At 45.3% G+C, this 14,474-nt stretch overlaps 2 protein-coding genes across 3 annotated transcripts in view; both read right to left on the bottom strand.

Moving 5' to 3' along the window:
• LOC138763970 (holocytochrome c-type synthase-like) overlaps window positions 1–4,323 on the bottom strand; it is a 43,820-nt gene extending 39,497 nt beyond the window's left edge. Inside the window, exon 1 of the mRNA XM_069939070.1 lies at window positions 4,250–4,323. The gene's annotated coding sequence lies outside the window, so the exon portion shown is untranslated. The remainder of the gene's footprint in view (window positions 1–4,249) is intronic.
• The window catches only part of tlcd4a (TLC domain containing 4a), a 74,127-nt gene that overhangs the window by 5,862 nt on the left and 53,791 nt on the right, over window positions 1–14,474 (bottom strand). For both annotated transcript variants that reach the window (XM_069939072.1, XM_069939073.1), the window contains one exon: window positions 4,250–4,323. In XM_069939072.1, the coding sequence (XP_069795173.1) occupies window positions 4,250–4,323 (74 nt within the window). The remainder of the gene's footprint in view (window positions 1–4,249; window positions 4,324–14,474) is intronic.

Raw genomic sequence — 14,474 nt, forward strand, 5'->3', positions numbered from 1 at the left:
TAACAGCAAAGTTACTTAATTTCAATGAACTGCTAAGAAGAGTTTTGAGCTGATCTCCTCAGTGAGAATTGGGTAACTTTAGCTTACATAGACTGGTTCAGAGAACATAAATGATCTGAAGTAGGGAGCATTAACTGCAGAGAAGCAGCAAAAGGGACAAATTTTGCCCTCATAAGTAACAGAAGGACACTGAAGAAAATTTGCTCAATGTTCCTGACATGAGCAAGAAACTCTTATGAATATTCTGGGGTTATAATGACCACAACAACCTGTGGGTGTATCAGGATAAATACTCAGCTGCAGGCAACGTGCAAGTCTGTAAACAAATCCTCGCACTGGGTTCCTGGTTACTGGCATGGACTTCAGCACAGCCCTAATTTCAAACAGGTCTTTCATTTTGAAGAGGTGACCATGATGATTTACAAGGAGAGGATGGTAGATATTGCCTCCATGGATTTTAGCAAGGCCTTTGACAAGGTCCTGCGTGATAGGCTAGTCTAGAGGGTACAGATACTAGAAATAACCAATTGGGTACAAAATTAATTTAGTGGGAGTATTGGGAGTCAGTGAAGGATGGAAGGAAACAAAAGGGGTATGTGGGTGGGAGTTAGAAGAGGGGTGTGGAAGGAGTCAGGGGGCAGGCGGAAGGAGCTGGGGGGGCGAAAGGAGCTGGGGGGCGGAAGGAGCTGGGGGCGGAAGGAGCTGGGGGCGGAAGGAGCTGGGGGCGGAAGGAGCTGGGGGCGGAAGGAGCTGGGGGCGGAAGGAGCTGGGGGAGGAAGGAGCTGGGGGCGGAAGGAGCTGGGGGAGGAAGGAGCTGGGGGCGGAAGGAGCTGGGGGCGGAAGGAGCTGGGGGCGGAAGGAGCTGGGGGCGGAAGGAGCTGAGGGCGGAAGGAGCTGGGGGCGGAAGGAGCTGGGGGCGGAAGGAGCTGGGGCGGAAGGAGCTGGGGGCGGAAGGAGCTGGGGGCGGAAGGAGCTGGGGGCGGAAGGAGCTGGGGGCGGAAGGAGCTGGGGGCGGAAGGAGCTGGGGGCGGAAGGAGCTGGGGGCGGAAGGAGCTGGGGGCGGAAGGAGCTGGGGGCGGAAGGAGCTGGGGGCGGAAGGAGCTGGGGGCGGAAGGAGCTGGGGGCGGAAGGAGCTGGGGGCGGAAGGAGCTGGGGGCGGAAGGAGCTGGGGGCGGAAGGAGCTGGGGGCGGAAGGAGCTGGGGGCGGAAGGAGCTGGGGGCGGAAGGAGCTGGGGGCGGAAGGAGCTGGGGGCGGAAGGAGCTGGGGGCGGAAGGAGCTGGGGGCGGAAGGAGCTGGGGGCGGAAGGAGCTGGGGGCGGAAGGAGCTGGGGGCGGAAGGAGCTGGGGGCGGAAGGAGCTGGGGGCGGAAGGAGCTGGGGGCGGAAGGAGCTGGGGGCGGAAGGAGCTGGGGGCGGAAGGAGCTGGGGGCGGAAGGAGCTGGGGGCGGAAGGAGCTGGGGGCGGAAGGAGCTGGGGGCGGAAGGAGCTGGGGGCGGAAGGAGCTGGGGGCGGAAGGAGCTGGGGGCGGAAGGAGCTGGGGGCGGAAGGAGCTGGGGGCGGAAGGAGCTGGGGGCGGAAGGAGCTGGGGGCGGAAGGAGCTGGGGGCGGAAGGAGCTGGGGGCGGAAGGAGCTGGGGGCGGAAGGAGCTGGGGGCGGAAGGAGCTGGGGGCGGAAGGAGCTGGGGGCGGAAGGAGCTGGGGGCGGAAGGAGCTGGGGGCGGAAGGAGCTGGGGGCGGAAGGAGCTGGGGGCGGAAGGAGCTGGGGGCGGAAGGAGCTGGGGGCGGAAGGAGCTGGGGGCGGAAGGAGCTGGGGGCGGAAGGAGCTGGGGGCGGAAGGAGCTGGGGGCGGAAGGAGCTGGGGGCGGAAGGAGCTGGGGGCGGAAGGAGCTGGGGGCGGAAGGAGCTGGGGGCGGAAGGAGCTGGGGGCGGAAGGAGCTGGGGGCGGAAGGAGCTGGGGGCGGAAGGAGCTGGGGGCGGAAGGAGCTGGGGGCGGAAGGAGCTGGGGCGGAAGGAGCTGGTGGCGGAAGGAGCTGGGGGCGGAAGGAGCTGGGGGCGGAAGGAGCTGGGGGCGGAAGGAGCTGGGGGCGGAAGGAGCTGGGGGCGGAAGGAGCTGGGGGGCGGAAGGAGCTGGGGGCGGAAGGAGCTGGGGGCGGAAGGAGCTGGGGGCGGAAGGAGCTGGGGGCGGAAGGAGCTGGGGGCGGAAGGAGCTGGGGGCGGAAGGAGCTGGGGGCGGAAGGAGCTGGGGGCGGAAGGAGCTGGGGGCGGAAGGAGCTGGGGGCGGAAGGAGCTGGGGGCGGAAGGAGCTGGGGGCGGAAGGAGCTGGGGGTGGAAGGAGCTGGTGGCGGAAGGAGCTGGGGGTGGAAGGAGCCGGAGGGCGGAAGGAGTCGGGGGGGTGGAAGGAGTCGGGAGGAGTAAAAGGAGCCAGAAGGGGTTGTGGGGGGTTAGTTTTTTTCAGATTGGGGATGTGCCACCAGTGGCATACCAATAAAATGCTGCTGCAACCCCTTGGTGATGGTCATATATATTAATGTTATAAATAAGTGTGTAGGTGCACTGATTGGGAAGATTGTGTATCAGACCTAAATTGGTGGTGTTGTGGTTACAATTGCATCTAGAGCTGCAGGGAAAATTGGCAATGGGATGCTGGATGGATGTAAACTGGCAAGAGCGAAGTGATGCATTCTTGGGAAGTTAAACCAGTCCATGGCGTAAATGGCAGGCAAGAGGGAGTGTCGTTGTACGAAGAGACCAGAGGTACACATAAAGGCGGCTCCACGGGTCAACACATTGAGTGCAGAGTCAGGGAAAAAAAAATCACATTAAAGCTGAACAAGAGGCTGCACTTCGATTATTGGAGAATGCGGTTGAGCTCCAGATGGTGCAGAAAAGATTAACAGCAGTGTTGCCTGGACTGGAGAATTAGAATTACAAGGAGAAACTCGGTGGACTAGGACTCAGGTGGATAGGGAAGTGAAGGCAGCATTTAGTTGCTTACATTTATATGCGGAAATACTGAGCTTTGGAGTTGGGAACATCATCTTACAATTGTCCCTCAACTGCTGCTAAGAGCTACGAGTGAAACCTTCTAAGTTATTACAAATTATAACCTGAAAAAAGGGCCCAGCTGATATGAAATTGATCATACTTGAAATTCATTTGTTGATTTGATTAAAAACTTCAATGCCAAACTGAACAGATTTTAAATGATACTGGCCTAGGATTTCCGAAGTGAATGGCTCATGTTTCCTCTCTCTCTCTTTCCAGCTCGATTGCTTCATCGATTGCTAGAATTGCAAGCTCAGGGCAATCAAGTCCCTGGAGTCTTCCTGACAGACGGGACCAACACTGCACCTCTGAAACCATTATAAAGAGAGAACCACAGAAATAGGGGAGCACAGTGGTGCTGGAGCCCGAAACAATAGGGGCATTTAAGAGACAGGCATATGGAGGAAAGAAAAACAGAGGGTCATGAGGTAGGAAGGGTTTACTTTTTTTTTGGTAGGAATATATAGGTCGGCACAATATCGAGGGCTGAAGGCTCTGTACTGTTCTGTAGCGTTCTAAGATGTATATCAGCTACAGACTGAGAAGGAGGAGAGCTTTAAGGAACATTTAAATTTTTTTTTGATCATTGAGAATGATTTACATGGAAGGAGCATGAAATATGTAAAGTACCCAGCAGAGCTAGGTGGCACGGTTGGCATTAGCGCAACACCTTTACAGAGTCAGGGAATGGGACTGGGGTTCAAATCCTGCACTGTCCGTAAGGACTTTGTATGTTCTCCCCATCTCTGCATGGGTTTTCCCTGGGGACTCCAGTTTCCTCCCACCATTCCGAGGCATGCCAGGGTGTAGGTTAATTGGGTATAAATGGGGCTAAAATGGCCTGTTCCTGTGCTGTAGGTCTAAATTTTTTTTTAATTTACAAAGCTTGCAACTTCCTGTAGTGAGGCTAGTTAACAATTTCTGTGAAATTGCGACAGTTTCTTGAAACACGCAGGAAGATTTGCATTGAACTAAAAACGGAAGGGTGGAAATCAATCAAAAACTTCTTGCAAGTGGCAGCTCTTGCTGAAAGTTGCTGAAGGGTTTGCACGCTAACATTTGATCTCACGTTAAACTCACACGCAAACAATTAAAGACCGCATGAAGATTTCACAACCAAAATCAAAGAACAAGTAGAGTTTTTTTGGCCTAGCAAAGCATTGCAAATTATGGGCGACATCATTCTGTAAACACCATGATACCTACCGCTGGTTAACAAAAGGAGTTGAAAGCTCTGCAATCAGACGGAAGTTAGCAAAATAAGGCAGCATTCCTTCGCCCTAAAACAGCAAGTTAAAAATTTAAAGTTTACCTATAATCCGCATCATGAAACACACTAGATTATTCAAAGTAAACATCACTCATTGGAAAACTAAAATTTAAATATTCTGTCATTTATTGTCCATTAATTACCATCGTGCTTCTGTTCAAAACCCAGAATAGGTACACTGCAATTTCTTTTCCCTGTCTGTAAGTATAAAGATTCGATCTAAGTTAAACAGCACAAATAAAGCATGTTACATTGTTTGAATTCCTGAATGAACTGTGAACTAGAACAAAGAGAACTGCAGTGAGTACAAACCTAGTCACACATTGGTCTATATATTGCAGCCAGAAACCTGATCAGTGGCTCAAAACCATAGCCTCGGTTACAATTTTGTTAACGAAGTAAACTTTGATTCTTGGGTGCTTTCGCCTGCATGTTCTGTGACAGATTATGTCATATTGTATATAGATATGTTTTTGAAGGAGATAGATTGTGGGGATAATGACGGTCACAAACAAACACAAACACTTCACAAAACAGATCTGATTTAAAGTGCCAGAGCTCTGCTCAAGCCAGACAGTCTAGGCTCCGGGTGCCTTTGCAAAAGTTTGAAGAATGCCTATAGAGACTTCATAAGTAGGTGTTAATTGGACATGTTGTGGAGTAATAGATCATTGTTTTGAAAGCAACAGATGAACAGACTTAGAAGATTGGGTCTGGTGTGTAATCTGTCTGGTTGCAGTTGGTTGTTCTAAGAAGGTGATGTCATTTTGCAAAGAGAGAGAAAGAACTGGTTCCTGCAACATGACAAGCTGGCAGCTTGTTTAGAACCCAATTTTGAAGACGGGTTGTGAGTTCCGAGTTCAGCCTGTTGAAAACCTTTATGGTCCATACAATAGGAAAAGGCTGGCTAGAGTGTTTCACCTGAAATAAGGGAAACAAAAGGAACACTGTGGTGAACTGCAGAAGAAGAGGTTATCATTTGATGGGGCAAGTTTCTTCGGCAAGACACTGAAGTGGCTGATTGGAGGAATCAGTTTGTCTGTGTCCAACGAGTAACAAATCTCTCTCTGAAACCAACAAGATCCTTCCTGAGCGGTAACCAATTACTTTAAAATACCAGTGCTTGGTGAAAATTCATAAATGTTAAATTTTGTGTACAGTATAAGAATTTCCTGATACCGGTGAACTTGAAGGAGTGCGATTGGACTGTGAATCAAAGAAATTTTCTGAACTTATACACATTACATACACATGCACTTAGAATTAGAAGGGGGTTATGTTAATAATCATGTTTGATCTTGTTTTATTTTAATGTTTAAAGAAAATTAAAAACTACTTTTGTTTAAATATCCATTTGTCTTGGTGAATTTCTATTGCTGCTGGGTTTTGGGATCCGCTGGGCCCTTAATAATTCCAAATGGCCAAAATGAGCTCAGTGCATTGGCCAACATCACAAGGATGACCTGTTTACTTAAATCTTTTACATTTAAATTTTTAATATAGATGTACAGCACGTTAACAGGCCCTTTCAGCACAGAAGCCCATGCCGCCCAATTACACCCAATTGATCTACAACCCCTGGTACATTTTGAAGGGTTGGAAGAAAGCAGAGCTGCACGGTGTTCAAACCCTGATCGCTAACACTGTAAGAGGGTCGCGCTAACTGCTACATTAACTGTCCTATTACATTAAATTCCAGAGTTAAAGGATGGCTTGATTGAAATGGTTGGCACATCGCTATTTCAGCTCCATCAGCCCATATTAAAATCCAGCACTGTCTGTAAGGACCTTGTACATTCTCACTGTGACCATATGGGTTTTCTCTGGGTTCTCTGGTTTCCCCCCCCCCCCCCCCCCCACATTTCAAAAACAAACAGGGTTGGTAAGTTGGGTGTAGGCTCATGGACTAGGCCTGTGACTGTGTGTATCTCAAACTACACATTTTAAAAATTAAAATGTATTAAATGTACAGCACGTTAACAGGCCCTTTCAGCACAGAAGCCCATGCCGCCCAATTACACCCAATTGATCTACAACCCCTTCGACTACCTGCAACACCATTTTTCATCATAATCCTTTATAAACTGTTGAACCATACAGAAAATGTTAGACATAAACAGAAAACTAGTTTGTATAGTCCAAGAAAATAATTTTTCATCCTTACCAGTGGGATGTGTCTATATAATTGCACCAAAGTTAAACAGGATGGTTCGCCGATCCGAGAGAATAAGCCTTACACCAGCAATGCTGCACACAATACACTCGATTCCCCAGTTACAATGCATGTGGTACTTACCTCAGAAGTGCGCTTTTGCCTGTTTAATTGCACGCCCTGTTCCAATTAGTCCTCAGCATTAGTTGCGACATAGCCTGTGGTGAAACCAAATCCTCGAAGAGACCTCACCACCAGTGTGCACACTCTTTATGCCCTGGTCACTTCCGTCTGCCCCTACATCAGTAAATCCAATGTCCAACTCGACCCATTACATGACCATTGCCTTGGGCACTGCAGGCTCAGGTCTGTAGAGACAATATCTTGGTTACCTAGCACCTCTAGGTCATCCTCCTCTCTGCTCACATGTGCATTTGATCCCAGCTATTGTTCTTTGTGTTCCCTGGCCAATATTTTAGGATTCTAACGACAAGAGTGTGGAAATTTTTTTCATCTTTAACGAAGCAGCATGGTAGAAAATCCTTCCAGCCCGTGAAACCCATGCCGCCCAGTTACTGCCAATCAACCCACCAACCCCGTACATTTTGGAGCAAAGGAAACAGCAGAAATGCAAGGTCTTTTCAAGAAAATATTAAGCACTGTCCTGCAAGTGGATTAAACAGACAAATGATTAATTGATGTCCATAAAGTCACCAACAAATCAATTAACAAAAATTGGCCTGACCGTAGCACAAGTTCTATTGAAGCCAAAATTGTGTAAAAGCCAGGAACTTACATTTGTACCATGTACAGAATCTAGATTTCTACCATGAGATTTCAAACCTTTAACAAAATCTAAGTACAGTAAAAACATCTCATCACACAATTTCCACTACCTTCCATAAGATTCCACCACCAGACATTTTACACTCCCCTTCGCTTTCAGCATTTCAAAGGGATTTATCCCTTTTCCTTCCGCACCAACCACTCCCCTTATCTCAGCACTTTCCCAAAGAACTGCAGAAGAAACATCATCTCTTCTCTTACGCCTTAAGGAATCCAAATAGTCCTTTCAGGTGAAGTAATGATTCACTTGCACTGCTTCCAAACTATTATACTGCGAGATGATCGCAAATATAGCCTGCCCTGCAATGGAGCGACCAAGGGCAAACTGAGTGGCCACTTTGGAGAGCACTTACATTCAGTCCAGAGGAGTAACACTGAGCTTCCTATTGCCTGGCACTTTCGTTTTCCATCCCTCTCCGAACTATATATTTCTAGCCACCTCCACTGTAATAACAAACCCCAATGTGACCTTGAGCAATGTAATAATGAATTCAATAACTTCAGTTATGTTGCTTTCTACGTTACGATCAGTACTGGGCAACCCTTCAAAGTTGCTACATATTGTCATGAAGAAAGGATGGCTGAGCTAGGAGTATTCGCTTTAAAGTGATGGAGGTGGCTGAACAGAGATAGAGAAGATTATGAGAGGCATAGACTGGGTGAATAGCTAGCACCTCTTTCCCAGGGAGGCAATAGCCAATACCAGAAGACGTCTGTTCAAGTTGAGTGGCGGGATGTTGAAAGGAGATGTCAGCTCATTTTCTTTTAAAACAGAGAGTGATGTGTGCCTTGAATGCATTACTGGGTGTGGTGGTGGAGTCTGGTACAATTGGAACATTTAAAATACTCGTACTTAGATGGAAGAAAAATAGAGGGTTATGGGCTGTGAGGTAGGGAAGGGTTAGATTGATGTTGGAATAAGTTTATATGGGGACTTTGTGGACTGTAAGGTCCATATTATACTGAACTGTTCTATGCTCTAACATGCAATTGTATAAACCTTGTTCAATATCTTTATTCAGAGGATTAAACATTATTGACTTTGTTTTCCCAGTCATTGAATGCAATCCAGACCAAGGGTAACAGCTGAGGGGCACCAGAGTGATGGGGTCAATTACGACAGTGGTCTTGGATGCCATGATTTTACTAAATAAATGATCAGTTGGCCTCCTTGTACCTCTCTATAAATTGATTATTGACTGAACTGGGTTACACAATAGCTGCAATACATACTGCTGTAATGCAATTGGCCACATCCCAGAGCTGAAGTTGAAATAACTGGGGGTTTTCTCCAGAGAAAACTAAGTCTCGTGCTGGACAAGAGTGATCCAATGTCTAACTTAATAATGGAGGAGAGATTTTTGGGAAAATTAGCATCATCAAGCCCTTGACGACAAAAAAAAATCTAAAATAAACACTAGTGATCTCTCTCTCGTTTCTGAAATCATTTTGATTCACAAGTAGAACTTTATAATGACGCAGACGCTTTACCCGAAGGTGAAATAAATCATTGCAATAGGGTGGAGGCTTTGGACGGAAGCCATGCTTAAGATGGATTACAATCAGTTTAACTTGAAGGATTATCTAATAAGGAGTGAGAGGGAACTACGTAGTAAAGTGGGCGAAATTATGAGCTACATCACTACAGAATATTCTGCACTTCAAACAGTGGCGACAAACACTTGGCAGGAAATTGTCAAGCTGTAGCTGGCTGCTACAAGCTATGGCTCTGCGGAGCCTATAGCACAGGAGAAGTTATAGCTGCATGCAGGTTAGCTCAGAAAGAATCCACTGTTCCCAGAAAGAATGACACGAACCTAGTTGAGTGTAGTTAACACTGAGCTTTATTGGGCTCTCAGCCCTTCATTTATTCTCAAGATGAGGGGGCGTGGTCAAAGCCCTCTCAGCACTGATTGGTCTGTTTGTGATCCGCTTTCCCTGATAGGCCAGTTAAACTCTTTTGGTTGTGGCCAATTGGAGGGCAGCGCTGTGGGCCTTGTGCAGCCTGCTGGATCGTCGCGTTCATCCTTCATTTTGTGAGGCCCCGTGGGGGAGCTGCAAAGGGCTGCCACAAAGCAATATTTTTCAACCACATATGCACTCCTCAATCCTTAAATGCTTAAATAATAAATGTTATAAAAGCAATCTTATTTAAGTTCACCTCATTCCAGCAACAAAATTGGTCACTGTACACTTGCCTTTCTCCCCATCCCAAAAAATCTGTTTAAATGGCAAGGATTTGATTTGTCCTTGAAGGATAGGCACTTAAAATGTCATATTGGGTACATGGTCTCAGGGTAAAAGCCCATCCAGTCATGATGGAGACGAGAAGAACCCATCCTTGGATCTTTGGAACTCTGTATCTCAGAGTGCTAAGGATCCAAATCATTAAGGCTAATCAAGGTAAAGACAGGCTTATTTTCAGATGAAGAAATCTTGGAATATGGTCAGGCAGGAAAATGGAAATGAAGTCAAGAATCAGTCGTGATCTTATTCAAAGCTGGAGGAGGCTCAGCGAGATCCATGGCTAACTTTTCCAGCAATCATTCCACATCATCCTGGCCTGTGGCATCACAATGTGGTATGGTTGCTGCAGAGAAATGGATCGGAGGTCAATCCAGAGCACTATAGGAGTGGTAGAGGAGATCATTGGAGTCTTCGCGCCCCCCCCCCCCCCCCAGCCGCCCCATTCTACGTGATCTATCAGTATTGTTGTCTGAAGAAAGCGCACAAAATCATCGAGGACCCCCTTCCACCTCGCACACGGTATCTTTCGGTTGTTCCCATTGGGAAAGAGAGACAGGAGTATTAGAACCAGCACCGTCAAGCTGAGGATCGGCTTCTTCCTACGGGCAGTGTTGACCATAAGCCTGCCCTCCGCTGGGCATCATGACACCCCTATGTATCAGCAGGTTAGTCTAATAAAAATAAAAGATGAGAAAGCATCACGTCTGTGTGAGTGCATACACAACAGGCTGATACTATCCATCTGAGACTATCATATTCATGAAACAATATTTGTATATATGAATACTTGTCCTGCAAATATATTGTTTGTCTGTATGTGTGTTATGTCTGTCTATGTGGCTGTATGTTTTGCACCAAGAACCGGAGAACACTGTTCTGTTGGGTTGTACTTGCACAATCAGATGGCAATAAACTTGACTCTCTTGTACGTTCTTACAAAATGACAATTTAAGGTTACAAATTTGGTCTCTTTTTAGGCTACAAGTTAAATTATTAAGTCCAAGGACTCGGCTGTTTGGTCAGGAGCAAAGAGCAAAGTACAGCTCCACAGAGTGCAAATTATACAGAGCATAAAACTCAAAGGGAATTTTAACATTTAATTTTAAATGCAGAATCATTCATGACTATTATCACACTTTGAATACATAGATGGGGATGCTTTGGGGGTTTCACGACTGATGTCCAGGAACCAGGACTCGATTCTTTACATATTATTTGCTGGTTCTCGTATTTAGTGGGAGGGATAAGATCAGAATGGGGGCATTTTCTTCTTTTACTTCGTAAAAAAAATTCATTATAAGTAGAAGAGATTAGTCTAATTAGATAACCAATAATGAACATGCCGTAATACAGGACAACTCCAATTATCCAAAATCAGGTTCTCTAAAATCCTCATTTATCCAAATTTTTTTCTTAACTTCGGATAAATGGAAGATACCTGAAACAAATCAGAAATCCTCATTTATCCATACGGAATATTTTGTATACGTAATTCCATACAGAATATTTTGGAGGATCAAGAACAAAGAACCAATCTGCATTTTTTTTTTTAAAAAGGATCAAACGAACCTCAGATTGAAAAAAAATTCACTCAATGTGAAATTAGAACGACGATTGTCCTCGTTTCAGGAAAATCCCACCCCTCTCTTTCCATTTCTTCTTTACCTGCACCTATTGATTTTTCTCTCCAATTCTCCTTTTCAAACTGCGTGCTGCTGACTCCCAGCCGCCAGCGGTTGGAAGAATCCCTTGTCCCGGCATCTTCAAGGAGAGTGGCCTCCCGGCAGCAGCTGGGTCGTCGGGCTCCCGGCCAGGAGCTGGGCCTCGGTGGGGAGGTGTCGGTGATCGGTGGAGGCCAGCATTTTTTTTTGGTGAGAATTAAACATTATTTTAATGCTTAAAAAGCCTTACCTTATTGTTTGTTGTTGTCTAAACACTTTAACAAGTGATTTGCTGTTGCTACTGGGCTGCTTTTAAAAAAAATGACCAGTTATCCAAAAATAAAACGTTTATCCGACATAGGCCCGATTCCGTCTATTTCAGATAATCTGAGTTGTTCTGTATTAGAATATGAGGTGAAGTTTTTATATGAGAATTTCTACTTTATTCAAGCATCGTGTGCAAACAATGTATGAATCAATATGATTCACATTCTATATTGTATTATATAAAAGTTATGTAACTAATATGTAGACAAATTATAACATGTAATACTTCTCTCTACCAAATCAATAAATATATTTTAAAAATAAAACAACTTTAAATGCAATTTATTTTGGTGTTGGTGATAAACAGGTCTTCTGCCAGCGGCAGCTTAAAAGTCAACTAAGTGGCTGGTAACCACAGGCAGCAGTTGTTGTCTCCGGCTTAAGGAATTTTAACTAGCAAAAATACAGAATGCCTGTTAACACTCTGAAGTAGCTCAGGATCCAATTTCAGATTTCACCCAAGGTGAATTTACAAAAAAAAAATGAAATGGAGATTTTGCGGAGGGGTGGAGAAATTTGGTTAAGTGAAGAGATGGTGCGTTTGCATCTTCAATTAAGATCAAAGGTGAATGAATGAGCATGAACAACAGAAATGGAAGTGTCTGAAATATAGACATCACAGCAACAAAGTAACTGGCAGGTGCGTTTTGCAGTTTTCCATCTGTCTAAAATTATAATTCAGCAAATCTTGAAATAAGATTATTTAGTTACCAAGTAACTAAAATTATAAATAGCTAGCTGGAAAACTCAATAGCCATGTAAATTCAATCTTTCCAGAAATGAAGGGACACTCAGTGTCTCTGCGGGAACTCTCCTTTGCTTCTCTTTCTCTGACTTTAAGAAGTGTTTCAGGCAGTTTCTGCTGATGCCGAATCTGTCTGCCTTAGGGCAGATGAAAATAAATTCCATGAGATATTGCATTGTCTTCATAACATGCCAATAAATTGAATCTTGAATCTTAAATTTGCACAACAGGTACACAAATAAAAAAAGAAATGAAATAAAAATCGGTCTGTAGTACAAGGGGATTTAGCTCCCTGAATATTAACTCAAATTGCCTGAGCATAAAGGTCTCAGTGGGTGCAGATTTTATTTTATTTTTTTTAAAAGCCCAGATATTTGACTCAGAATATAGAGAGGCCATCAAGGAAAAAAACATGACCAGGCTTCATCTTGGAGAATTTAGCCAGGCGGGTAAAGGGAATGCAAGTCGGAGAGCATTTTGGAGATACTGTCCAAAACTCTGTACGTTTCAAGAGGGTCATGGAAAAAGATGGAGGAGTAGGAAGAAAGGCCTTAAATTGGACGCAGGACATGAATAGGAAAAGGGCGAATTTCATTGAAATGAGACAGGACCTGCCATCTATTTACAAGTCTATGAGTGGGAAGCATTCAAAAGAAGAAATCGCTAGAGTTCAGGGTCAACACATTTCCATAAGGGGTGAGAGCCAAGGGTAACAAGTGCAGGAATCAAGGGATATTGAAGGTTGAGGAAGGAGGAAAAAAGAAAGGAGGTACAGCAATTGCAAGGCAGGGAGGCCTGTCAAGGGCCTACAAGTTGTGAGGAGACACTTCGGAAAGAGATTAGAAATGCAAACAGTGCTCACAAAATATCACTGGCCAACAGGATTAAAGTGGATCAAAGGGGCTTTTAACCAGAATAAAAATAGTGCCCATGAGGAGCCACAAAGACAACCTGTGGGCGGAGACAGAATGTAGAGGCGAGATCCGAAATTAACACTTTTTACTGTCATTGACAAATGAAACAGACTTAAAGGATTCAAAGAGAAATGTGAAATTCTACTGCCAGTCTCCATAAATAAAGGTGTTCAACTCCTCCTTTTTATCGATGCACACCTGCACTAAAGTTTCAAGAGCAGGTCCCATCCAATCCACCTGATTGCATTTTATTTTCCCCAAAGGGGGGTCACAAAATTTATTGATGAAGCAGCCCTGTAGATGTGGGCTTACATAGATTTCAGTCAAGGCCTTTCAAACGATCTCACCTGGGAGATTATTATTTGAATGGTGAAGAATTACAGCTCTTGGGAGAGCTTTTGCATGATTTGCAGGTAGTGGAACATTGTCCTTCATTGCAGGGAGGGTCTACTGCAAGGGTGGCCAACCTTTTAATTTTTATTTTAGACATACAGCACGGTAACAGGCCATTTCAGCCCACGAGTACGTAGTTGGGGGGGGGGGCGGGGTGTAGGTTACTTGGGCAGCATGGGAACGTGGGCCAAAATAGCCTGTTACCGTGCCGCATGTCTAAATTAAAAATTTAAAGGCTGGCCACCCCTGGTCTACTGCAACTACACAGGGTATTGTTGAGGCTGCACCGGGGGCCCTGTGTGCACTTCTGGGGTCTCTCCAACTTGGAGATGGTGCAGAGGAGGTTCCAAAAATGAGGGGGTTGGCTTATCAAAGGAGATCGAGTCGCCTGGGACTGTAAAAGAAGCTATAAAAAGATATAAAATTTTTAAAAAAGAGGAAGAACAGGGAGTCGTCAAACAGAAACAGGAGAAGTCAAGGTGAATATGCCATCTGGTTGGAGAGTGCCCAAAATTAACACTTTTTACTTTTAGGTGCTTTTTCCAGAGAGTAGCAAGTCTGCAGAATTCCCTTCCTCAGGAAGGTCTCGCTGAATATATTGAAGGCACTGTTGGATAGATTTCTGCATTGTGGGGGAATTAAGGGATATGGGGAAAGGGCAGGTTACTGGAGCCGAGTCCACAGCCAGATCAGCCATGATCTTATTAAATGGCAGAGCAGGTGCAACAGGCCAGATGACTCCAGTTTCTTATTTTCTTATTTCAATTCCCTACATTTTCTCCAATTATCTCAGCAGCAATCATTCCAAACAGGTACAGTATCTGTATATAAAAATAATGCAATCCATTTAGTCGATGAGGCCTTCTCTACTTCTTG

Source organism: Narcine bancroftii, chromosome 5 (assembly GCF_036971445.1).
Source record: "Narcine bancroftii isolate sNarBan1 chromosome 5, sNarBan1.hap1, whole genome shotgun sequence".
Lineage (NCBI taxonomy): Eukaryota > Metazoa > Chordata > Chondrichthyes > Torpediniformes > Narcinidae > Narcine > Narcine bancroftii.